Genomic DNA, 26023 nt, shown 5'->3' with positions numbered 1-26023 from the left:
TTGTTGATCTTTTATCTTAGTGGGAATGAAGACGTTATAATGTCTTTCCTGACCACTGTAATGATTATAAAGTCATTTCCTGCCTCCAGACGAAAAGGCTGGCACATGTTTTCCTAGGTGTTTTTACATTATTTTTTTTTAAGATTTTATTTATTTATTTGAGAGAGAGAGAGAGATAGTGAGAGAGAGCACGAGTGGGGGTGGAGAGGGAGAAGCCGGCTCCCCGCTGAACAGGGAGCCCGATGCGGGGCTCTATCCCAGAACCCCGGGATAATGACCTGAGCCAATAGCAGATGCTTAACCAACGGAGCCACCCAGGCGCCCCATTTTTACATTCATTTTGATGAAGCACACCCTACTATGAGAATAATAAGTGCTTGCTAAATACTAGTTTTGATTATTTGTGCAATGACATATGCGAGGTGATGTGAACCAAATAGTAACAGATTTAAGGGTTGAAAGCTTAAAATATTCCTGAGAATTGGGAAGTCAGTAAAAGTTAATGAGATTGGAAGGAAAAATAATGACATAGATTTCAAAAGCTAGAGGTCTATGTTATTCAAAAGATAATGACATATTAGTCATGAGAAAAGTATGAAAACAGTGATGAACTCTGATTTCAACTTGTGAATTTTTACAATTTAAATATCCAATATATTAAGTAATTTAAATTATTGTAGGTGTGGATGTAAAATTGGGATAACTATTGGTGTAGATTTGGGTGTTATTAAAAACAGAGGCTAGGCGACGTCATAAAAGCAGATGAGTTTCCTCAAAAAGTTTGTATGAAACTGAAGAATATGGGTCCAGCATTACTACTGAACTCATAAATGGGAAAAATAAAGTCAGCAAAGATATTTTCACTCATTTGGAAGTAATTCTTTAACTGCCTGCCAAACAAGGTTGAAGTGCTAAAAAGAAATCCAACCAAGAAATATATAGCAATGAAAATTTATCAGAAATGACATACTTCTGAACTTGTCTAAACACTTCTGAACATTAGTAGAAGTAGGTAAAAAGGACAGCATCATTTTACTCTTCAAAAAACCTGCTTTGGCAAGCTAGCAATTTACCTTTGCTCTCTGTTGGGTATATGTGAAACCCTCAAGGCTGTGTGCTGAGTATTTGTTCAGTTACACATTTTTAAAATTATCATTTATAAAATAAACTTGGCCTTTTATATGATATACACATCCCACCTTTAAATTCAAAGTTGCCCCTGAGTTTCAAATTTCATTCTTCAGTTTTGTAATCACAAATGTCCCCTTAAATTGGGTCCACGTTGTCTTTCAGATTGAGAAATCCGTTCAGTGACTGCATATTAGGTCAAGCAGCTTCCACAATCAGGAATGTTTGTGCATCTGCATTTTATCTATCCAAATTTACATCTATTGAGGGCTCTTTCTTTAACAAAGCCTTACAGAGATTTCCTCCTAGTCAGAACTTCCGGAGTTTGCTTTCTGAGCACCTGTTGCAGTGCTGTCCTTTTCTGTGGGCATGTCTTATCACACCCAGGAAAAGGAGCAAGCTGCTAGAAGACAAGAAACTTGTTTATTCTTTATGTTTTTACTTTGTCAATTCAATAAATGCATGATGGACCTTATGCCCACTAAACTCTGTGCTAAGCACTGGGGATAGCGACATCCTTAAGGAGTTCTGTCTACAGTCAGGAATCTCACAATTATTTGGTATATCCCCCAGTTTCTGTCTCAGGAGAGACAAATGATGGGCAGTAGCAGAATTTTTTTTTTTTTTTACTATGGCTTAACCAAGAGGTTCTCATATTTTGAAAGGAGAGTACTTTACACTTGGGCCGTACACATGGAGGCGCAGGGTGAGAGGAGATGGGAACACTAGGAATCAATATATATATATTTTTTAAGATTTTATTTATTTATTTGACAGAGAGAGGCACAGCGAGAGAGGGCACACAAGCAGGGGGAGTGGGAGAGGGAGAAGCAGGCTTCCCGCTGAGCAGGGAGCCCGATGCGGGGCTCGATCCCAGGGCCCTGGGACCGCGACCTGAGCCCAAGGCAGACGCTTAACGACTGAGCCACCCAGGCGCCCTGGAATCAATATTTTTAACATGTACAACAAGTCACTATGCTGCTCAGAGAGGTGTGAAGTCCTCTGTCACTGATAAAGACCAAATCCTAGAAATGTCACAGAATTATTAAATTCCATAATTATAGCCTTATCTAAAAGATAGATATTTATCTTTTATCTCTGCTTTTGCAAGATTTTATTAACATAATTAGTGGCCAATGATTAATTAAACATTTTGAATTTGCATTTTAAATATTGGCTCTGCACCTTAATCTGGGAGTTTGGGCATGAAATCTTAACCTCTCTGAGAGTCAAAATGGCGATTAGAATAGGAATGCTTCAAGACTTTTGTCAAGATAGTATTTGGATCTTGACATTATTTATTGGTGCAAATCATTACAATAAACATTTATCAAATAACAAATAGTGCATTTTGTTTAGGTCAGGATATTACTTTCATTAATATATTTTTATTAAATATCTAAATAGTAAATATAAATGAATAAGTAAACAAAAGTAAATAATACATGTATCATAGTAAATGTATAATACTACTATAACACTAAAACATATACATAAAATTAAATTAATAAATAAAACTAAATGGATAATACTAAATAGTAAATGTATACTACTGATAATGTAGAAATACCACACCCTGCAAATATCCCTCCCACTCACCACCCAGCTTTTGTTTTCAAAGATATTTATTTATTTATTTATTTATTTATTTATTTATTTATTGTGGGAGAGAGTGCTTCAGCAGGGGGAGGGGCGGAGAGAGAGGGAGAGAGAGATTCTTAAGGAGGTTCATAGCCAGCATGGAGCCTGATGTGGGGCTCTATCTCAGGACCCTGAAATCATGACCTGAGCAGAAATCAAGAGTCCAGCGCTTAACTGACTGAGCCACCCAGACACCCCCCAGCTGTTGTTTTAATAGCTCCTCAATCTCTCCCCATTCAGTATCCAAAACTCAAAAGTACTAGGTAGTTAATATCATCTCCTGTGAGCTTTTACACAAGAAAGTTGGCTTTAGTAAACTTAAATAATATGACAAAAATGAACGGCATTTTGATATATTCTTTTAAAAAATGATTTATCCATTCATCCTTTTTTTTTTTTTTTTAAGATTTTATTTATTTATTTGAGAGAGAGAGAGAGCACACAGAGGGATAGTGAGAGGGAGAAGCTGACTTCCCAGTGAGCAGAGAGCCCGCTGCAGGATGGGATTCCAGGATCCTGAGATCATGACCTGAGCGGAAGGCAGAGGCTTAACTGACTGAGTCACCCAGGCGACCCCCATTCTTCACCCTTTCTTAAAGGATTCCAATATATACAGTTGATGTGGGAAACAAAGGCAGAAGGAAATGTAGATAAAATTAAATGTCCTTATAACCTGCAGCCAAGTACTTGAGACAGGCAGAGTATAATGTTCCTCCAGAAAACTCTTAATGTTAATGCCTTGCTAGAGGGAAAAACAACTTTAGCTTAACAATAGAAGTCCTCCAGTATCCTGGGAGTCTTCTTTAGCATACGAAAATCCTTTTTGGAACTTCCCTTATCTTTTTACTTCCCCCAACCCCAAAGTATATAATCGGTTGCTCCTCACAATCCTGGGGTAGGAGCTCTTTCTGCCCATGGGTCCTGTCCCTGTGCTTTAATAAAACCACCTTTTTGCACTGAAGAAGTCTCAAGAATTCTTTCTTGGCCATCTGCTCCAGACCTCACCAACATTCCAAAACACATCAATAATTACAACTTTTTTAGAGATTGAGCAAGTAGGGTATTATCAACTTTATGTCGACAATTTTGAAAACTTATATAAAATGATTAAATTAAGAATTTACATGAAAAGGATAAATATACTCAAGGAGAAATGAAGAAGCTTAAGATCTTTGGGCCACAGTGACCTCATAAGATAAGGCAAACTCAAGAGCCCCCAGGCTTCAGTTTCAAGGAAGCCCCCTAAGTGATATACCCTGTCTTTCTGTAACTGAATGTGTTAGTGCCAAAGTCTTGCATTTAAGTTACTGACAAAAGTGAATACAGGTTACTTGTGGTAATAAAAATACATTATAAAATAAGTGATAATCTAAAACATCACATTTAGGTACGAATAGGGCCATAAGATGATACTAAATCTAATTCTTATCTTTTCTTAGCCAAGATTTTACTTAAAAATGACTTGAATTATTGACTAGAAGTATTCAGAAACATGCTTTGAGGAATAGCTGCTATTCAGCTCTAGTTAACAGTGGTGATCAATTGAGTTTCTTATGTTTTAGCAAAAAATTAAAAAAGAAACTGATTTGTAAATGTAAGCGCTTTTTTTAAATTCTGAGAGAATAAAGTAATTCAGAGTTTGGTAACTAGAGTCAATAGATTCAAAGCTTTCCATTTTAAACAGTTACATTGTTTCCAGTTTCTTATGAAATTATGGTTATGAAATATAGCTATTTTCTTTTCTAAAACATGCTACTATAGGGGCGCCTGGGTGACTCGGTCAGTTAAGCATCTGCCTTTGGCTCCTGTTGTGGTCCTGGGGTCCTGGGATTGAGCCTAGCGTGGGGGTCCTGGGATTGAGCCTAGCGCGGGGCTCCTTGCTCAGTAGGGAGCCTACTTCTCCCTCTCCCTCTAGCCTTCCCCTGCTTGTGCTCTCCTGCTCTCTCTCTGTTAAATAAATAAAATCTTTAAAAAATAAAATAAAATAAAATAAAACATGCTACTATATAACAATCCTTTGTAGGAGTGTCTGTAAACTCCTTAATTGTTCAGATTCTATTCCTGCCTCAGCATTTAGTTAGCTATATGCCTTTTGAAAAGAATTATGACACCTTTAGTGTAGGATTGCCAGATAAAATACAGGATGCCAGTTAAATTTGATTTTCAGATAAACAACAAAAAATTATTTTGCATAATTAAATATTGCATGGGACATACTTATGCCAAAAATTATTCACTGTTACCTGAAACTCAAATTTAACTTGGTATCCTGGTGTTTTTGTTTTTTTGTTTTTTGAGGAGATAAACCAATTTTATTGTCCATTACTATGTTATACAAACATCTAGGAATAACAGATGGGTACAGAAGAAGTAAATGAATAGTAAATAAGAGGGCAACAGAAATTTTTTAAGTTTGGATTATTTTCCAGGATGTTAGGCTGAAAACCATCTCAAAGCATGTGTGTGACTGATTTCAGAGTCGGTCTGTTCCCTGGGCAAGGCCTGCCATAAATTTAAGATGTTCAATGTCTTTGTGTGCTCTAAACTGGCTCTTGACAAAACTTTTGAGATCTATGAGAAAAGTAATGTATTCCTGGGCTCCAGGGCTGTGCTGAGCTCCAATAACTCATCTGCAGAAGTGTTAATCCACCCCTCAGTCTGCCAAGAAATCCATCAGGTGGTCATATAAGGCTTAGGTCATGGAATTGGTGTTGAGTGTCCTTTCACACAGACTCGCCAATGGACTGAAAGTTCATTTTCCTGATAGAGAAAATGTCACTTTTGTCCTCCTCTTCTAGCCCAACCTCATCTTCTGGGCTCCTCCTCCCCATCAAATGTTGGCAGGATGCTCTTGTGAATGTTGAAAGAGGCAGTGATCTTTTCTCTGGCAACTTTCTCCAATAATTCAGCTTCTGTCCCATTCACTTCCAGCTCCCAACCTCCAGACATCTTGGGAAGGGACTTAATGCTCTGTATCTTCTTTTCCTCTTTAATTTCATCATTCAGTAATTCAACAAAAGTTTTGTCCTCCTGGGTGTGCAGAGCGTCGCAGCTGCACCAGGCCCACGTGCACACAGAGTAGTCCAAAGGTCTGCACGCACTGTCGGGGCGTGGGGGTGCGTCTGGCACGGAGTCAAGCCCCAGTCAAGCCCAGCCTGAGCATCATGCAGCGCCGCAGAGGCAGCATCCCAGCCGCAGACAAGTGCAGGTGCGAAGGATGACCCAGGCTGAAGATCCTGACCCTCGCGCCGGGGGAAGTCCTGCCCCTGGGCATCCTGTATTTTTATTTACTAAATCTGACAATCCTATTTTTTTTTAAAGATTTATTTATTTACTTGAGAGCGAGAGATAGCGAGAGAGAGCACGAGTGGGGTGGGAGGGGTATAGGGAGAAGCAGGCTCCCCACAGAGCAGGGAGCCTGATGTGGACTCTATCCCTGGGACCATAACCTGAGCCAAAGGCAGGAGCTTAATTACTGAACCACCCAGGCTCCCTGACAATCCTATTTATAAGTCTCTGTTTTCCAATAAATGTAATGGATGGTTCTTTCTCAGATTTAACATCGTATAATTCCTATCTGTGACAGACTTTTTTATACAGTACAATCATTTGTGTTATTATTCATAATTCAAACTTTCCAACTCTAGAATATCAAAGCAATTTATCACTGTCTTATTGATGAAGAAACTAAAAGTTATGAAATTATTTTCCAAACTTTCCTTCAGATATGGGGATTATGAATTCCCACTAATAAAACTGTAACTGTAAAATGACTAACTTCACTGAATTGCCTTGACTTTGAAGTTTAACGACATGCTAATGCTGAAATAACTAGGTAACTTACTGGGTTTTTTGCTAGACTTTTACAGCCAATATCATTTGAAGCACAGAACTCACAAATGGAAGGATTGTATTCCAAAACTACCATTAGCATGTTCTACCAACTCACTTTTTAAATTCCTCAACTTCCTCTAACATTATAAAAAAACAAAAAGTGAGATATTTCAGAAAGAATTGGAAGGAAGCTCTTGGGTGTTGAAATAGTGTTAGCAATAGCTCAGCTTGTTCTATAGCATTGACAGATTGCAAAATTTATAACATGCACAAGAATCATGCCTGCAGCTATGAGGCAATACTTAATCCAAATCAAAATATATAGAAAGTAGCCTCATAATTGCCTGACATAAAACTATGTTTTAGTAACATTCCAAATAAAAGGTCACTGATAGTCATAAATAGTTCCCATGCAGTCAGGGAATTCAGAGGTTAAAACTGATACGGTTGTATATCAATCCTTCGCACCCTTGGAAAGAACATCTTAATTCCATTTTCATGTTTTTATTCCAAAGATAACTATACATTATTTACTTAGTATATTCCCAGATCTCTGTATGAGAATATTTGTTCTTGTTGACTCAAGTTATCCACCTTATTTATTACAACAGAAAACTGTAAATACAGATCTAGAAAATATATACTAACTGAATTTATACAGTAGCTCCTATAAATACATAATCATACAAAAACACACCAAAGAAAATCACCTTATGCAAATAATCTTCTACCTAAGTATCTTATAATATCTGATAAATGCTATATACCCAGAAGAAAATATTTTAGTCAACAGTGATCTGCATAGCTCCTTCTACTACCTTTTTTTTGGAGTACTTTTTCTTTTTTTTTTTTAAGATTTTAGAGCACAAGCAGTGGGAGTGGCAGAGGGAATGTCAGAGGGAGAAGCAGGCCCCCCACGGAGCAGGGAGCCCCGATGCAGGACTCCATTCCAGGACCCTGGGATCATGACCTGAGCCCAAGGCAGTTGCTTAACCTACTGAGCAACCCAGGCATCCCTGGATACCCTACTTTAAAATCAACCTTTGAGTACCTTTTTAATTCAGACTTAGACTTGTATGGTCAAAGCTGCCTGAGTACCCTCGATGTGCTAGACATTCTGTTCAGTCTGTTAATGAAATAGGTATTATTTTCTCCATTAACATATAAAAAGGACTCAAAGTTGATACACTCACATATATACAGTTTATAATTCCACCCTGTTCTGTTTCCTATCACATTTTTCCACTTCTACCACAGTCACCAGCGCAAAATAGTTAAAATAGCCAATAATTAATGATCAAAAAATGAAAAAAACTATACCTGATATGTGCTAGATATAGTAATTTCTATTACTTTACTTGGACTTTTAGTAGTGTGCTCTTTCCATCATACCATCCATATTCCAAATATATAGTTTGTGAGTTATTTTCCTTGACTGGCTGCCTTTGATATTCCCAGGTAATTTTTTTTTTATTTATCTTGTAAGTAGAGGGAAATATACAGTGTAATTAATTTAGGTCAAGGGTAGCTCACTCCAGAATGTATCTGAATTTCTGATCATCTTTAAATTTTTGTGTTTTGCCTTTCTGACCTTCATATTTCTTGGATGAAACTGGAAACATTGACAGTCTCAAAGTCTCCCCAAACTAAAGTAGGTCTTTTGGGACAAGGCAGGTTTAGGTAGCCAGTACCTTTGACCTAGGATTCAGAGATGGGAAAGGATATTCAGCATGATATTTATATAATAGTAATTTTCTGTGGACTAACCCCTTGCAGCAAGGTAACTGTAATGTTACTAAAAATAATAAAACAGCAAAAAATAACTTTTGCTCCTCATTTTGCCACTTCACTAGTATTGAGTCCTCAGGCAAGTCATTTGCTTCAATTTGCAGAACTGTAAAATAGAGATATCTCTGCAAACTCTTAAAGGACTCAAACTAGACTCAGTGAAAGAAAGCACTTTCCAAGTTGTTACAACATGAAGTTTTGTTATTAATAGTCCGTATACATAAATTCAATAGTTTTTATTGCAATGAACTTGATTACTCAAGTAATCAAGATGGAGACTGAGACTCATTATAGAGATAAGGAAGTGAAGATTCAATAGTTGAATGACTTGACCAAGGTCATCACAGGCACAAAAATCCAGAAGCTCCCAGCGTGAAGCAGGAAGAGTTCTGCTTTGCAGACTAGGCCTTAACCAAGACAAAAGTGGCTCCCATTCTTTAAGGGTTTCCATCACCCTTACTGGATGCTTATTTTGCCTTCACTGAATGCTTATTCTTTCCCAGAAACAGTAACTCTTCTAATGTTACCCAGATAGGGAGTAGCCAAGCCAGGGATGTGAACCCAAGTCTGTCTGGCTCCAGAGCCTGAGCTCTTAACTGCTGTGGTACTTAGTTAACCACACACATGCTCAGCCTCTCAAGAGAAAAGGCAGAGGAGTTGGATGAGGAGCTCCTGGCAGAATGAAATATGCTGAGACTTGTTAGGTTTTATGTCTGGAAAGCCAGAGTCAGTGGCTGCCTCGGTCAAAGTTGTACATTTTGAGATATATGGAAACCGACAAGTATTTAAGGGCTTACGAAGCTCCTTAAGGGAGAAAAGTAGCTCCCATTTATAGTTACAATTCAATAGGCAATATTAAGATATAATCAAATTTACTTTTTTGTCCTTAGCCTATTTTTGTTTTTTAAGAAAAGGGAGAAAACATCCATATAAGAATGGTGTTTAAATTATAAATCATGGGGCGCCTGAATGGCTCAGTCGGTTAAGCGTCTGCCTTCGGCTCAGGTCATGATCCCAGGGTCCTGGGATCCAGCCCCACATCGGGCTCCCTGCACAGCGGGAAGCCTGCTTCTCCCTCTCCCACTCCCCTGCTTGTGATCCCTCTCTCGCTATGTCTCTCTGTCAAATAAATAAATAAAATCTTAAAAAAAATTATAAATCACAAGGTTAATTTTAACAGAGCTGATACTTTTATTTTGAACTTCTAATTTCTTTTTCCATTTTTTAAATTCAATTAATTAACATATAATGTATTATTGGCTTCTGAGGTAGGGGTCAGTGATTCATCAATCTTATATAATATATCCAGTACTCATTACATCACGTGCCCTCCTTAATGTCCATCACCCAGCTACCCCATCCCCCACCGCCCTCCCTTCCAGCAACCCTCAGCCTGCTTCCTATGATTAAGAGTCTTATATGTTTTGTCTCCCTCTCTGATTTCGTCTTAGTTTTATTTTTTCCTCTCTCCCCCTATGATCCTGTTTTGTTTCTTAAATTCCAAATATAAGTGAGATCATATGATAATTGTCTTTCAAACAGAGCTGATACTTTAACAACATAAAAGGGCTCACTGTTTTCCAATGAGTTAGACAATTACTGCTAATAACAGAATTATAGAATCTAGAAACAGAAATTCATTTTGACAAAAAGACATCTTAGAGAGGGAGTAAGAAAATGGATTTTAGAAAACTTGGTGTTGATATAGCAGAATCTGTAGCTTGGAATTTGGATGGGCACTGAAAACTCTGCCCTCCTGCATGCCTATAGTACGAAATATTTTACATGTCTGCATGACCATGCATGTTTCCAGAGGCCTCACTTCTATCCTGGAATGTGTGCATGTTAATAAGAGTCTTTGCTTAGAAATATATATGATATTATAGAAATATAGTGCCATTTATAAGAGCCATAGCATACTAAACTCAGGTATTTCTTCTTTTGATAATTAGGTTTGAAAAAAATGTTTTATTTTATCTATTGGAAGAGAGGTAGGGATCCTACAAATGACTATTGACCAATTTTCTTTAGATTTTCACTTGATTGAGTCCCACAAAAATATTACTGATGAACCTAGTGGTCTGTCAGCCCCTCCAGGGCAGAGGCAGTATCTTTGCCATCTTTGTTTCTCAGACTCAATGCTAGGTATTTCAGATATTCAATAAATACTCCTTTTATTCAAAATTTAATTCATAAATATATAATCTACTTGGAAATTCTATGCTAAGAAAATATACAGAGATTTTCTAAATTTTGAAAGATAAAATATAATAAAATTGACAAGAAATCATATTTATTTTGGTATTTTAATTTTTTAATTTTATTATTTTTAAATTTATTTTATTATTATTATTGATAATTATTATTTTTATTATTTATTATTATTATTATTATTTTATTTCGGTACTTACAGTCTCTAGAATGCTTGCATATTAATGACCCCCCCAAAAGATAAATGATATAACATGATAATATAATTATAATTCCAAACATAAGGCCATGAAAAGCACAATTTACACTTTATTCTATAAATAGTACTATTCTTATTTTCTTTAAACTCTGATATAAGTAAATGTTAAACTTCATAGAAGAAAAATGGATTTACTAATATTTTGGAAATGGTATAGCCAAATATGACCTCTTCTGTTTACTAGTATAAAAAAACCTATAAAAAATATAACATCCTCCACACGCAAGCACCCTCCAAAACCATACGTGTGGACTACAATACTTAAATAGGAAATACGTATTAAACACTTAAAAATATAATCATTATATTACCATTTCATTTGAGTATGTTACTTATTTCACATATTATAAATTTTATGAGCATTCTTTACAAATAAAAATGGCTATGATTACCATGGTTATTAAAAACTACATAAACAATACAACCTTTAGTTATTGTATATGCTTTTAATTTTTTTTAAGTAAGCTCTATACCCAGTGTGGGGCTTGAAATCACGACCTTGAGATCAAGAGTTGCATGCTCCATGGACTGAGCCAGCCAGGTGCCCCTGTTTTGCTTTTTTTTTAAAGATTTTATTTATTTATTTGACACAGAGAGAGAGAGACAGCTAGAGAGGGAACACAAGCAGAGAGAGTAGGAGAGGGAGAAGCAGGCTTCCCACCGAGCAGGGAGTCTGATGCGGGGCTGCATTCCAGGACCCTGGGATCATGACCTGAGCCAAAGGCAGACACTTAACGACTAAGCCACCCAGGCGCCCCCCTGTTTTGCTTTTAAATAAATATAATTAACAATTGCTCCAGAAGTAATTTCAATGGACAAAACTAATCTGTAAGTTTTACATACATTAGACATTAGACAAACACACAATCATTTAAAAATTTAATCATTTTTCACAAATTCCTGCAAATATATTTCTGTCTTCAGAGCAGAGTGCCCCCCCCACTTGTGCTCTCTCTCTTTCAAATAAATAAATAAAATCTTAAACATTATATATATATAGAATTTATTTTCACCTTTGAAACAATTACTGGGCAGTTTGAAAATGAAAGGCATTAAAATAAGATGATAAATAAGAGAAGAAGGAAAAGCAGTTATGCCAATGGTAAAGATAGAGACAGTGGTGACTAAGTAGAAAACCTGTCAAAGAGTCCTGGCTGCCAGAGGAAAAAAAAAAGATTTGGGTACTTTAGGATAAAGCTCTCTCATGGAGTATTTATATGGAAGACACTGACTTCTAACAACACTATGTTTTAAGTCAGTAGGAGTACTCTAAATTATAAGAACACGATAAGAAGATAAAATGATAATAAACTATAATGTATATATTCCAGACTTGGGAATAAAGCCATGAGCCTGACTTAGCTCTCTGTTGTCATCAATAAACTCTCATAAAGACCTTAATAATAGGGGCGCCTGGGTGGCTCAGTCGTTAAGCGTCTGCCTTCGGCTCAGGTCATGATCCCAGGGTCCTGGGATCCAGCCCCACATCGGGCTCCCTGCTCTGCGGGAAGCCTGCTTCTCCCTCTTCTACTCCCCCTGCTTGTGTTCCCTCTCTCGCTGTGTCTCTCTCTGTCAAATAAATAAATAAAATCTTAAAAAAAAGACAATAATAATAATAATAAAGACATGCTTGCCTGAGATTAAGGGGCTTCTCTGAGATACAGAGTCTGAAGAGGTTCATTAAAATTGAATACTACCTTCCAACATCTCTGATCTTGCTATATAAAACCTCACACACAGGGGCACCTGGGTGGCTCAGTCGGTTAAGCGGCTGCCTTCGGCTCAGGTCATGATCCCAGGGTCCTGGGATTGAGCCCCACGTCGGGCTCCCTGCTCGGTGGAGAGCCTGCTTCTTCCTCTCCCTCTCCCTGCTGTTCTGCCTACTTGTGCTCTCTTTCTCTCTGTCAAATAAATAAAATCTTTAAAAAAAAAAAAAAACCTCACACACATGCACACACATACACAATCTAGTAAGACATAAAATAAGCACTTTCTTTAGGCTATACTATGCTAAAGTGAAGTGCACACGAAGATATTTATCACCTCTGAAGTATGATTTTTTTTGTTTTTTTTAAAGATTTTATTTATTTGACAGAGAGAGACAGAGCAAGAGAGGGAACACAAGCAGGGGGAGTGGGAGAGGGAGAAGCAGGCTTCCCGCAGAGCAGGGAGCCCGATGCGGGGCTGGATCCCAGGACCCTGGGATCATGACCTGAGCCGAAGGCAGATGCTTAACGACTGAGCCACCCAGGCGCCCCTGATTTTTGTTTTAAATAAATCTATTCAGTGGCACTTATACTCGAATATTTAAACATACTTAAATATTAAAAAGTTTTTCATTGTCCCAAATAGTTTACAAAATATTTAGACAAACTCCAATTCTATTTCTCCAATAATTTTTGCATTGCCCACTTTATACAGTGTTGTTTGCTTTTTATATGAGCACATACGTATTTATTAAGTATGTAAACCTTTCTCCATTTCAATACTCTCCAAGCAGAAATCTGAAACCTAAACTATCATTCAAAGAGATATATAGCTAAATGGATCTTCTTTCTACCTGGTGATTTTGAAACTAACCCCATCAGGTAGCTAACCATGTGGAGAATAAGTCTCTCCCAAAAGGGACAAACTCACCATCTGTTCCATTTAAAATGGTCTAACAGTTATTTAAAATTGAAAACACCTGTCCTGATTTAAGTTTCCACCCGCCTCTTAAAATTTCACTGAGGAATGGAGTCTTTTTTTTTTTTAAAAGATTTTATTTATTTATTTGAGAGAGAGAATGAGATAGAGAGAGAGAGCATGAGAGGGGAAAGGGTCAGGGGGAGAAGCAGACTCCCTGCTGAGCAGGGAGCCCGATGTGGGACTCTAGGATCATGACCTGAGCCGAAGGCAGTTGCTCAACCAACTGAGCCACCCAGGTGCCCAAGGAATGGAGTCTTAAAGGATTTCTTCACTCCTTTATTCATTCCACAGATAGCTGCAAAGAGCGTTCAGTGTTCTGGGCAATCCTTTCAGGTCGCAAAGGATGAGACATGGACCCTTAAGTTCACCCCCACTACACACCCCATTATTGTGTAACTGAAAACTAAAAATATCATGGGGCCCAGGCCCCACCTAACAGAATTTACTGGGGCTAAGAAAGGGAAGTGCTAATTCTACCCATGTAGTCAGGAGGTCTTTCAGAAGAGAAAATACCTAAGTACACGCATTAAAAATGGTTGGATGGAATGAAGGGAGGGAGATTTCCAGAGAGAAATTTACCAAAATCTTGGAAACTTGGGTAATTTTGCAATAGTTGAGCATAACCAGAGGAAAGGATTGGGAGGAGGTAGTTTATAGCAACTGTGATTACTGTTTTGCTAATGAACTATGTATGTAACAAGCAGACTCTAGGGAGTGTAGGTTAGTACCATATTAAAAGAACATCAGGTCTAGCCTATTAGTGATTCGGAAAGTTGTCAACCATGATTATACCTAAGGAAGGCTAAGTAATGCCTGGAATGCCTCCAGGATACTTCAGTCCCGTGCCCTTCCATCTTAATACTCAATTCCACGATTGCAGCAGCTAGGAAAGAGAGCATAGAGTCAAGCACTGGCCCTTCAGTGATTCCACCAGGAAATGAAACGTTTCATGTCTGTTCACATTTACTTCCTAAAACAAATTACATCGCTCTACCTAATTTCAGTGGGGCGGAGAGTGTAATCCTACCTACGCCTAAAACTAGGAGGACAGGAAAAATTGGTGATCACTGAAACGTTATGAAAATGTTTGATGTTTCAGGTTAGACTAACGGAGTCAATATTTATTAGCATGTCATAAATTAAGATCGAAACTAATTAAAGTTTAATTTTGATTTTTGTGATCGAAAGTCAATAGACTAGTTTCACTGTTACTCAATGCTTGCATTACTGTCTGTGCAAGCAACTGTAAGTCATTTAGAAGCATGATTAATTCATGAAATTGTTTAACCTTATTTAGAGACTAAAAGCCAGACATATTTAATTTAATTGATTAATATTTAAATCAGGTAAAATATTAAAATGCAACTTTTTCTGATTCGGTTTCATTATCTAAATAAGCTACTTCCCCCCCCCTTTTCCTATGTAAAGATACATTGAAAGGAATGTATTATGCACAGAAAGGAATACATAGTAATGAGTGCCCATAACAGACAAATGGCATATTGCTAGGTATTTAGTATGTTAGTTTCAGCAATCTTTTTGATTGCTACAATGCTTACATACTAAGGAGCATTTAGTCAAGACTTAGTTTTACATATCAGTTTAATTTTTACCATCTGTCAAACGTTATCCTATCACTGGGGTGAAGTGGCCAACACAGATTTGTTACATGATGCTAATATCATAAGAGGCCTCCTTTACCATGCTTTCACCTAGTCTCTGCAATAGTTCATTGAAATATTTTTATTCTTAAACTGTAGTCTGAGGTTAATTTCTTAATTTCACGTTATTTTTCTGAAAGCAAGCCTTTGGGCCCATCAAAAATGGCTTGCACCTTACAACTGGCATTTATAATATACAAGATATGCAAATATACCTATTTGTCAGGTGTAAAGAACCATCTACAGAGCAGGCGCATGGGAACTAAAATGTATAAACAAGCACGCAGCTGCGTCTGTGATTCTTTTATTCCTGTAAAATTTCCAAGAGGTGAATAAAATCGATCATTTGTTCTTAGTTAATAGATTATCATCAGACATTATTTTCCAGTCCTCATGTCACAGCTGTTATATGCTTAAAAAGAAAGAAAGAAAGAAAGAAACACCCCTCTGAAGACAGGGCAAGCTTAAACCTGCCACCGATTAGAAAAATCAGTGTCACAGGTGAGCTTCTAAACGAATAGCAACCTTAGAGGTCAAGTTGGCGGGGGGGGCGGTGGGGGGAAAGAAACAAACCGCCCTGGATGTGGAAGGTCGTACCACAGGGAGAGCGAGCTGCAGGCCCAGTTGGGCGAGTTTCTCCCCGCACTTCCGCGGCAGCCCAGGTCCTCCCCTCCGGTCCTCGCAGGGCAGGTACCCTCCCTTCCTCCCCACCTGTTCGGCTCCCGCGCGCCGGGCTTCCCGAAGCGACGCCCTAGCGATGGGAATGGGAACTCTCTGCACGGGAGTTTCCTTTCCGTTCCGCTCCCCCAGCCGAACCCCAAAGACCCGAAATCGGGTGGGAGGGAAATTCCTACCCGGTTCTCGCCCACCCCCGCCCGTTTTTGTCTCCGGCTCACTGCCTCTCTCGCTCCGATGCCACCGAGCCTCGTCACCACTTTTGGGTGGCCGACCGGCGGAGGTGGCGGCGAGCTCCGGGGCTCTGGGCAGGGAAATGGGGCAGGGTGAGTGAGCCGGCTAGGGGAAGGCCCCGCGGCGCCCGGTGAGGGCCAGCCACCCCGCCCGCAAGGCAGGGGGAGGCGCTGCCTCGGCCCGGCCCGCGCGGGGCTGAGGCTGGGAGAGGCTGCCGCGCTCTACTCCTTCAAGCCCCGGCTTGAGAGACCAACTACGAGCGCGCGGTCCGGGGGAGGGAAGAGTGGGAGAGGAAGCCGCGGGAAAGAACAGGCGAGCCACTGTCTCTTTCTGAAAAGAAAGTAGGAGCCCTGGGTGGGAAAAGAGGAATTAGCCCTCCCAACTTTTCTTCGCGAAAAGTTTTCCCAGGGCGTTTTGTTTGTGCAAACTCGGCCAGGGGAGCCCGGAGACGCGCTGCCGGAGTGGCGGCGGTGCCTGTGAGCCTCGCTTCTTGCCCTTCTTCTCCTCCTTCCAGCCTGGGCAGCTCCTCTCCCGCCCCAAGAGGCGCCAAATGGCTACCCAGTAAGCCCCACGGGGCGGGGGCTGCAGCGCCGCCTTCCGCCGCCGCAGCAGCGGGCGGCCACTAGGACCTGAGGCGGGGGGCCTCGCGGGCTGGGAGCCTCGGCCCGCAGGTGGGAGCGCACCCGGAGGCCGACCGGCCCGGGGCTGGGGGGCTCGGGCGGGCTCTTGACGCGCGGCCCGCCCCGCTCAGGCCTCCGGTAGCGCGCGTCCCGCCCTGACCAGCCGGCCTCTCCTACTTTAGTAGTGACACGCCGCCTCGCTACTGGAGTCCGCGCCGCGACCCGCAGGGCGATGGACAGCCGAACCCCGCGCTCGCAGGACGCCCTGGCGGCGCCCACGCCTCCCGCCGCCCCAACCCGGTAAGCCTAGAGCGCCGCGCCGAAGTTCTCCCGGGAGGGCGAGGGCAGCAAGGCCGCCGCAGCGCGTTTACCTGGCTGGCAACTCGCTGCCCTGTCAGCTGCCTGACTCACTGGCGGCGGGATAGGCAGCCGAGGAGGCTGCTTCCTCCCGGCCTCCTTGGAGGCCGCCCGAGCGCGGGGGCGAAGGGATATGGTAGTTTTGATTGCTTTTCTGCTGGGGCTGCTCTGAGTTGCCGAAGGGCAGCTGAATGCTAGGAATTGGGTGAGAAGTCCTGGAGCAAAAATTGTAACAAAGAGCCCCTTGTTTGGCGCTCTGGAAGAGCGGCGGACGATACCTGTATGTGAGCTCTTGGGAAGGGGGAAGAAAGTTTCTTTGGCTGAGGGCCGAGGCCCAGGCAGGTGAGCAGTGTCAAAGTGACTGTAAGGAAGGGGCTTTCTGCGAGCGGTGGAGGGCCGCGGGAGGGCGTACCAGCTGTCAGCCCGCATGACAGTTCCGGGACCCGGCAGGGTGAGCGCCTCTGATTGGGGGTGTGCGTGCCTGTGGCCAATTGCTGGTGCCAAAGCGTAGCGCAAAGTCAGACTGCAAACAACCATACTTTCTTTTGTGTCCTCACGTGTTTGAAGAGAGATTGGAGGGAAGGGGCTGTCACATGGTGAGTTAATATTAAATGAAGCATGTCTTCCTGCCAGATATGCTAATAATCACCTTGCTAAGCGTTTGGGTAAACAGTAATGAGAACAGGTAGTTCTGCAAGAGATGGGGAGACCCTGAAAATAACCTTCGTCTTGGTAAACAGTGAAGGCTGTTTGGGCGCTCTTTGAGCTTCTGAAGTGGGAACCGCTTTGATGTAGTGTAACTTTTCCTACACATGTTCCCCCAACTCAGTTTCTTTTGTGATAGTTAATCTGAAGGCTCTAATGCCCTAAAGAGAACACAAATATTCCAGAAAAGAAACGTTAAGGAAAAATCGACTTTGTAACTAATGAATGAGAGTTGTGCAGTTTCCCTGACTGAAGAGTAGAGAAGTCATTTTTCCCTGGAACATGACAGGCGTTTCCTTAGAAGCAAGTCACAGCATGTTTATTCATCAGAGACCATGCGAACATTGGCAGTTGTCTAGAGGAAACATGGAAAAGTCTCAAAGCAACATGACTAATATAAAAGATATTTAGCATAATGCTTACGTAGAGGAAACATGTAGTGTATGAATTCTTTCATTTGTTCGAATTGTCTTCTCCCCTCTGCAAATAGCCCTGTTACTCTTGACTTCCGTTCCTATTTTCCCAGTGTTTTCATTGTTCAGTATTATATATTCTTCCATTTATTCTCGCATCAGGATGTGTGAGTAAAGAAATGTATTGGTAGAAAGATCTTAATTATCAAAGCATGGGCCTCTAAATGGAACAGCCGAGATATGTAAATTGAAGATGAAACTTTCAGGAATACAGAAATGTATTTGAGTGCCACAAAATAAGATAGTATTAAACCGGTGGATTTGAAAATGTATTAAGTTAAGGGACAATTAAAAAACGACAGCATATGCATATACACGAAATATACTTACTAGTGTTCAGAAATCAGTACTTTTGAGTAAAATAGGTGAGATCAGATGGCTTTGGGATGAAGGAGTGGAAAGAGCTATCTAATGATAAGCATGACTTCAGATTTCACTTTTGAGAATTTAAAGCTTAAGCGGATACATTCTTGAAAATGTACAAAACTACTTTATCTAATTCTTCAACTATGAAGAAAATACTTTTAAGGAATTTGACCCTCCAAATTTAAGGTGGGACATCTGCAAAAATGCTTCAACATCCTATCTAGAGTAACACCCTGGCTGTATCATTTTACCTTACATTCTATTTAGAGAAGTGATCAATATCTGCAAAGTATAAACAAAAAAAATGTCATCTTTCACTTTTCTATCTTGTCCCTTGGCATATCCCAAGTGCCTGTTATATTTGTTGAATATTCAGTACAGTATTGCTTTTGTTCTTTTTCTCAATCCCAAAACGTTAAACATGATTTAATTGTGGGGAAAGAAGTATCCTAGATATGGGTTTATGGGAGGTGGCAGGGAGCAATCTCAAAGTGTTACAATAAATTATTGGGTTTGGGAAGTAAATTCCTTACTATAAAACTAATTAAACCATGACTCATCACTCTAATAACCTATGAGGCCTAGTTTAGTCCTCCTTGGATATCCCTGCTGTAAGGAATCCCTCTGTAATTTTCCAAGTTTTACATTGTTGTAACAGGTCATTTTAAAGAAATCTAGTGCAACTCTATATTTTACAAATGAGAATCTGAAGCCTGGAGACACTGAGTGACTTTGCTGAAGTCCCAGAACAAATGAGTGGCAAAACCTAAAGGAAAACCCAGGACTTTGGTTCCCTAGTTCATTGCATTTTTTTTTTTTTTTAATCTTTAACTGACCACTGTAAGATACATATAAATTTCAAAGAGTCAATTTGGGTACATTATCTTCAGAACTACTACTGCTTGTGTTTTTTACTTGCCCTGAACAGATAGCCCCCCCTTTGTTTTTTAATTTATTGAAATTTAAATGTCAAAACTAAATGTAGTTAACCTTGCTTTGAGAGACCTTAATGTTTTGATTCTGAAACAAATTTTTAGGAATGGACCGGGGTAAAAAACCTACTTTATAATTTTGCAGCTTTGGAGCTATGGAGTTCATTGCAGGCATAGAAAAAATTAAATGATTTAGCAGTTACTTTTTTAAGCTACTATTTGGATGCACTGCTGGCTCTAAAATTTTACTGATTGTATAAACTGAATTCTTGTTAGCTAACATTGATTACTTAGAAGTTGACTATCTTAGCTGAGGTTGCAACATGAGAATTACCTAGGGATCTTTAAAACTAACACCCATGGTCTCACACCTGCTACCGATTCTGATTTTATTTGGCCTATGCTGGGACAAGCTGTGGAGAGGTTTTAAATGCTGCTTCAGTGATTGTAGTGTGCTATCAGATCTGAGAACCATTGATTAAGTGTCAACATCTGAGATGGAGGTGAAGCCATAAATGGAATAGGGGTTGCTATTAATCATTTTTAGGCAACTCAGGATCCTCACTTCCAGCTTTAGTTTGCTTCTTTAAAGATTCCATTTAGGTGCTTTATAGTAATATCTAAAAAAAATTGCTACTCCTTTCTGAGGAAGTATATTAACACCACTTTGCACTTGTGGAAACCGAGGCTCTGAGAGCTAAACTAACAAACTCAGAGCCACACAACTTTAAGTGATGAAAGAGTAACAAAAACAAGATCTGATCCCCATTCCTGTGCTCTTCCTCAGTAGGCATGTTGGCACCCAATGTTTGCCACTATGGATTACTCTGAATGGCCAAAGTATTTTTATTTAGAGTGGCTTTATAAATGTCTTGCCCTGACTCTTTTAAAAATCATGTTTATATGTTTAAAAACTCCTACAAATTCTAATGCATATGAAAAACCCCAATGCCTAGGATTTAAAAGGAACTTAAATGTTTGGTTTATGTCTTCAAAATATTGAACATTTTCATGTGTTCGGGATGATATAACACATAGTTAACTGACAGCCGCCTTTTGTCATATGACAAACTACTTATTTTTGCTATTAGGTGGCTATTAAATTTATAGTATACTTTCAAATTAGGAATTTTTGATTACCAAATAAAAAAATGAAATTAAGATAATATTATAACTTTTTGTCCAAAGTCTAATTTCCTCTAAATGTGTTAGAGGATATTGAATAATGTTATGACCTTATTACAGTATTGAAATGCCAGGTGTATTTATATAATACACGCTTCATGTTATTGAGACAACTGCTTTCATTTAATTAGTCAAAACTTGGGAGCCCTTACGTTATATAAAACACGTTTTCTAATCACTAGGAGATTGGCTGCTGATGTTAAGAGCTTTACCAAAGAAACTCTCTTAAGTCTGCAGGAAAAGAACATGATGTTAGTATAGAAATGGTACTTTCATGTTAGCTTTAAAACATTATGTTTATGCTTCAAGCTTAATATATAATAGCTTAACTCTGATCAGCAAACTATGGCCAAGCAAAGTAAGTCCAGAAGGCTGAAATTCACCTATTTGGTTTTAATTGTAATTTGTTGTTGTTGGTAAAATGCATATAACAAGATTTATCTTAAACATTTTTAAGTGTACAGTTCAGTGGTACATTCATATTGTTGTACAGCCATTGCCACCGTCCATTTCCAGAACTCTTTTTTCATCATGTAGAACTGAAACTTCATACCCGTTAAACATAGCTCCCCCTCTCCTCTCCCCCCCATCCCCTGGCAGCCATCATTCTACTTTCTGTCTCTGTGATTTTGACCACTCTAGGTAGCTTGTATAAGTGGAATCAAACAGTCTCTATTTTTTTTCTTTTTTTTTTGTGATTGGCTTATTTCACTTAGCATAATGTTCTCAAAGTTCATATTGTAGCATATATCATAATTTCTTTTTTAGGGCTGAATAATATTCTACATTGTGCTTATCTGTGGATGGACACTGGGTTGCTTCCTTATTTTAGCTATTGTGAATAATGCTGCTAGGAACATGGGTATACAGATATCTTTTTAAGACCCTGCTTTCAGTTCTTTTGAAGTAGAATTGCTGGATCAAATGGTAATGCTATTTCTAATTTTTTGAGGGCAACCATACTCTTTTCTATATTGGTTGTACTACTTTAACATTCCAACAACAGCGCACAAGGGTTGCCAACCCTTGATGCTTCCTGTTTGTTATTTTTTTTTTAAATAGTAGCCATCCTAGTGAGTGTGAGGTGGTATCTCATTGTAGTTTTGACTTGCATTTTCCTAGTGATTACTGATGTTGAGCATCATTTCATGTCCTTATTGTTTATTTGCATATCTTCTTTTGAGAAATGTCTAAGTTCTTTGCCTATTTTTTAGTTGGGTTTGCTTTTTTGGTTGAATTTTAGGAGTTTTGTATATATTCTAGATATTATTCTCTTATCCTCTGTTTCTGTAGAGTTTTACTGGCACACAGCCATACCCGCTCATTTGCCTATTGTCTATGACTGCTTTCTCATTATAGCTGAATGGTCCAGACAGAGATCATATGGCCTGCAAAGCTAAAAATATTTACCTTGGCCATATATAAAGTTTGCTGACCCTCCTGGCCTAACTTATGAAATCGATAAATGAAGTAGTGATTATTATTTAATTCAAGTTTATTTACTGGCAGGATGACTTTTAAGTATTAAACTTAGATAGAAATTGGAACAAAATGATTAATGATTAATGTTCTGTTTGCATATAACAAAATATATCTTATAGTAAGAGATTTTGCAGAGTGGTGATTAGTGATTGATTTTTTTTTTTTAAGTGAAGACAGGCGTGGTCCCTTGGCAAGCATTGCAGAATTTTAACATATGATATTGGAATATATTTTATTTATTTTTATTTTTATTTTTTAAATATTCTATTTATTTGAGAGAGAGAATGAGAGAGAGAGAGCACATGAGAAAGGGGAGGGTCAGAGGGAGAAGCAGACTCCCTGCTGGGCAGGGAGTCCGATGCGGGACTTGATCCTGGGATTCCAGGATCATGACCTGAGCCGAAGGCAGTCGCTTAACCAACTGAGCCACCCAGGCGCCCTGGAATATATTTTAAAAAGAAGTTCTAAACTTCTGTGCTGGAGATACTTTCATGAAAAATGACTACTACATAGTTAAGATGTTTAGGAACAAAGCTGAAAGAGTTCCTATCTAGGTCTATTGAGTTTATACCTACTTTATGAGTTAAGTCAAACTGCCTTTATAATTTCTAGCAAGTATTTTTGTTTGTTGTGAAAGATATTTCATATCTGTAAGCTTTTAGTGTTCTAACATTAGTATGATAGTTGTTGTAAGGCTTTTTTTTTTTTTTAATGACTGCTTTGCTAAAATTTTCCCCCATCTGTTACAGTAAAAATAAACTAAAAGTATGGGAGAAAGAAGTTTCCCAGGACTATTTATAAAGGGCCAAATGTCTTCAGTTTTGCATACAAACTTCCATATCTGAGGAATGAATCCCTTGGAAAAGCTTCTTAAAGACTGACTAGTCTTAAGAAAAAATAATGGAGTGAGCGTGGGTAATTTATTATTATTTTAATATAGTTTAAGTTCACAATGCTGTTTATAAATGTAAATAAGTTAAAACTACTTAATGGCTTTACACATAAACAAAGCTGTAGAGTTGAAATGTGGAGTAATTTGACAAAGTACTTTAATTGGGATGGTCATCTCAGGATTAAGACAGCAAAGAATGCCAAGGCAGGAGAAAAAGTCTATTAAGCTCAACTCCTAGAATGCTGAAAACTTGGTACTATTTGTAAGTTTTAATACATTTTAAATCGCGATAAATCCTTACGAAGGTCAGAATTTCCAGGTTTCATTGGCAATAAATTAAGGTATTTGGGTTTCCAATATGTGTTGTGCCCTATGTTGGGCAATATCCTGATTATATCCATGCTTTTTCATGCTATATAACTCTGGGATATTGCTCAGAAACAGGCCTTCAGAAATTTTGTGGGAGGAGAGCACATATACTACTGAGTCAGGTCGGTTTCTTAACTGCCCACTCTTCAGAGAAAAAATAGAGCCCCATTAAGGCTTTCAGGCTTGTGGTTATGAGGTGGTGACAATGGAGATGCTAGGGAAACAGGGAGAAGAATTGCTTCAGAATCCCTCCTTTTAATTCTCCCTGGTTACTCTTGTTCTCTCCCTGTTAGAAACACTCTGCGCATTGAAATTAGAGCTTCAGAGATAATGTAAACAATTATACATAAAGTACTGTAGTCTTCCTCCCCCTCCTTTTTCCATGGGGGGTATGTTCCATATGTTCCAGCCCCCAGTGGATGCCTGAAACTGGGGATAGTACCGAACCCTATATATACACACCGTTTTCTCCCCCCTACGCATACACACCTGTGATAAAGTTTAATTTACAAGGTGGGCACAGTAAGAGATTAACCACATAACTAATCATAAAATAGAACAGTCATAACAGTTATATGTAGCGGGCACTTTTGGGCAACAGGTTGGAGCAATGGAATGTAGAGCGGGTCCACAGAGACCGCTTGGCTGAATACAGACAGGCCCTGCAGGGGACCCACCTCAAAATAGCCATAGGCCCTAACTAACCAATGGGCTACTTACAACCTGGCACAGTTACCAGAAAGGGAAAATTCCGTACATCCCCAAACTTCCTCACTTTCCCTCTTTAAAAGCTGCCCCTACCCCTTGCCTTCTTGCAGTCAGTCTCTCCCTGGCTGTCCTGCCCGAGGCTCCCTTGCTGCTATTCAGTAAACTTTCTCCTTTGTTCTGCCTCAGGTGAATTCTTTCACCGCGCCCAGCCACTGGCTTCCACTCGATCCTCGCCCCACATTTGGGGGCCCCCATCCGATGGGGAGAGACACCACATTATATAATATGTAATAAAAGTTATGTGAATATGGTTGGTCTCTCTCACTCCCGCATGTGCTCATGCGTGCACTCTTTATCCCCCCCCGCCCCCCAAAATACGGGACTGTACTCACCCTTCCAGTGATGACGTGGATGAGAGAACGCCTCCCTGAGGAGGTGAAGCGAGGTGGGTGACGCAGGCCCTGTGACGCAGGCCCTGTGACGCAGGGTGAGGCTACAACTGACCCTTGTGAGGATTCCTCAGAAGGGGGGGTCGTCTGCTGACCGCTGGCAACCGAAACTGCCCAAAGCGAAACCGCTGATAATGGCGACTCCTACTGTCTGGGTTAATAGGAGAGAGGTTTTCTTCTGTAATTGCCTCAGACTTGTAGAAAATTACTTTGGACAGAATTAAGAGTGAAATGCCATATTTTGGGGGGAGGGGGATTGACTTGTGAAAATAACAAAAGTGATTCAGAGGCGGCCCTTTGAAGTGGGGTTGAAAAAGCACCTGAATTATAATAGTTTAGGTCCATGATATGGTTAGGTTGACTTTAAACAGGGTTGAAGGCCAGTGACATCAGAATGTATTTTTAAAATGGTAGTGTCGTTGGAAAAAGTGCTTTGTTTTTCAGTGTGATTAATTTTGGAGGATTAACACCAAGGTATGCATTCCACTGTACTTTTTAAAATTATAACATTTTACTTTGTAGCCTAATATTACAGCTTATGCACTTATACCAAGATATATTTATAAGGAAGTAGAGTTAAGATGCTGAAACCTAAATGGGACATTTATCACCAGTCCTTGGGGATTTTCATCTCTCTAACCTGCATGCACATATGCTATTATTTCTGGAGAAATGGAAGTGAGGAAGTATGAGATGACCCCCAAGGGGAGTAGTGGTGACAGGAGCCAGAATTTTAACAGCTGCTACAGTTGTGTATCAGTTCAGATCTGCTGGAAAAACAGGAAATTGAGTTGCTAAATCGGAACATGGCTACCACCCTACCATTCCCATGTCTAATGGACATGCTGTAGTTTCTAGGACAAATTAAATCAACAGTGGTCAAGATAATTATAAGAGCTGCTGAATTTATTATTTCCCTTGTGCTAAAGTGGAAATGTCAGAGAGGAGCAACCCTTAGTTTCTCTCTTGTTCTTTTATGCCTGCCAGTCAAGTATCACTGCTTTAATAGGAAAGAGACAGGGTGACTGTCTTAAAGGACCTCCTGGTCTCAGGCAGCCCCCATATTCTCGGGCGTTCATGATTTGGTCATTTGCTGACAGCAAAACTCCTGAGTGAAGTGCCTACTAGATTATGGGCATGGTTTCTTCCAGTCTTCACTTTTATTTAAGATGTCCATTCCCAGAAAGCAGCTAGATGCTTTAATTTCAAATGAGTATCTTTTTGCTCTGCTTTAGGAGAGCAAAGCTGGAGGTGGCAGAAAAGAATTTTAGCATATGAAAATAAACTAATTTTTTAAATTTTATGTTGTGATCCCATGCTACCAGCCTTCTATCTTCAGTTTCCTCTTTCTCTGAAAGAGGGTAGG

The 26023-nt window shown here is 39.6% G+C and overlaps 1 protein-coding gene, 1 long non-coding RNA gene and 1 pseudogene across 12 annotated transcripts in view; 1 reads left to right on the top strand and 2 right to left on the bottom strand.

Moving 5' to 3' along the window:
• The window catches only part of LOC118534506 (uncharacterized), a 78808-nt gene extending 61222 nt beyond the window's left edge, over positions 1-17586 (bottom strand). For both annotated transcript variants that reach the window (XR_013447194.1, XR_013447195.1), the window contains exon 1: positions 17111-17586. This is a non-coding gene — a long non-coding RNA (uncharacterized LOC118534506). The remainder of the gene's footprint in view (positions 1-17110) is intronic.
• Positions 5243-6703, bottom strand: LOC118534509 (complement component 1 Q subcomponent-binding protein, mitochondrial pseudogene; annotated as a pseudogene).
• COBLL1 (cordon-bleu WH2 repeat protein like 1) overlaps positions 15813-26023 on the top strand; it is a 159673-nt gene continuing 149462 nt past the window's right edge. For 6 of the 10 annotated variants that reach the window (XM_078070909.1, XM_078070915.1, XM_078070907.1 and 3 more), the window contains exons 1-2: positions 15969-16211; positions 16922-17039. In XM_078070909.1, the coding sequence (XP_077927035.1) occupies positions 15974-16211; positions 16922-17039 (356 nt within the window). In that variant the 5' untranslated portion in view covers positions 15969-15973. Of the gene's footprint in view, positions 15901-15968; positions 16212-16306; positions 16432-16720; positions 16791-16921; positions 17040-26023 lie in introns of those variants that run through there. The other 4 variants (XM_078070908.1, XM_078070911.1, XM_078070910.1 and 1 more) reach the window with 4 other exon arrangements.

The sequence above is a fragment of the Halichoerus grypus genome, chromosome 4 (assembly GCF_964656455.1).
Source record: "Halichoerus grypus chromosome 4, mHalGry1.hap1.1, whole genome shotgun sequence".
NCBI lineage: Eukaryota > Metazoa > Chordata > Mammalia > Carnivora > Phocidae > Halichoerus > Halichoerus grypus.
Note: the sequence above shows the minus strand (reverse complement) of the source record. Positions and strands in the feature narration are given on the sequence as shown.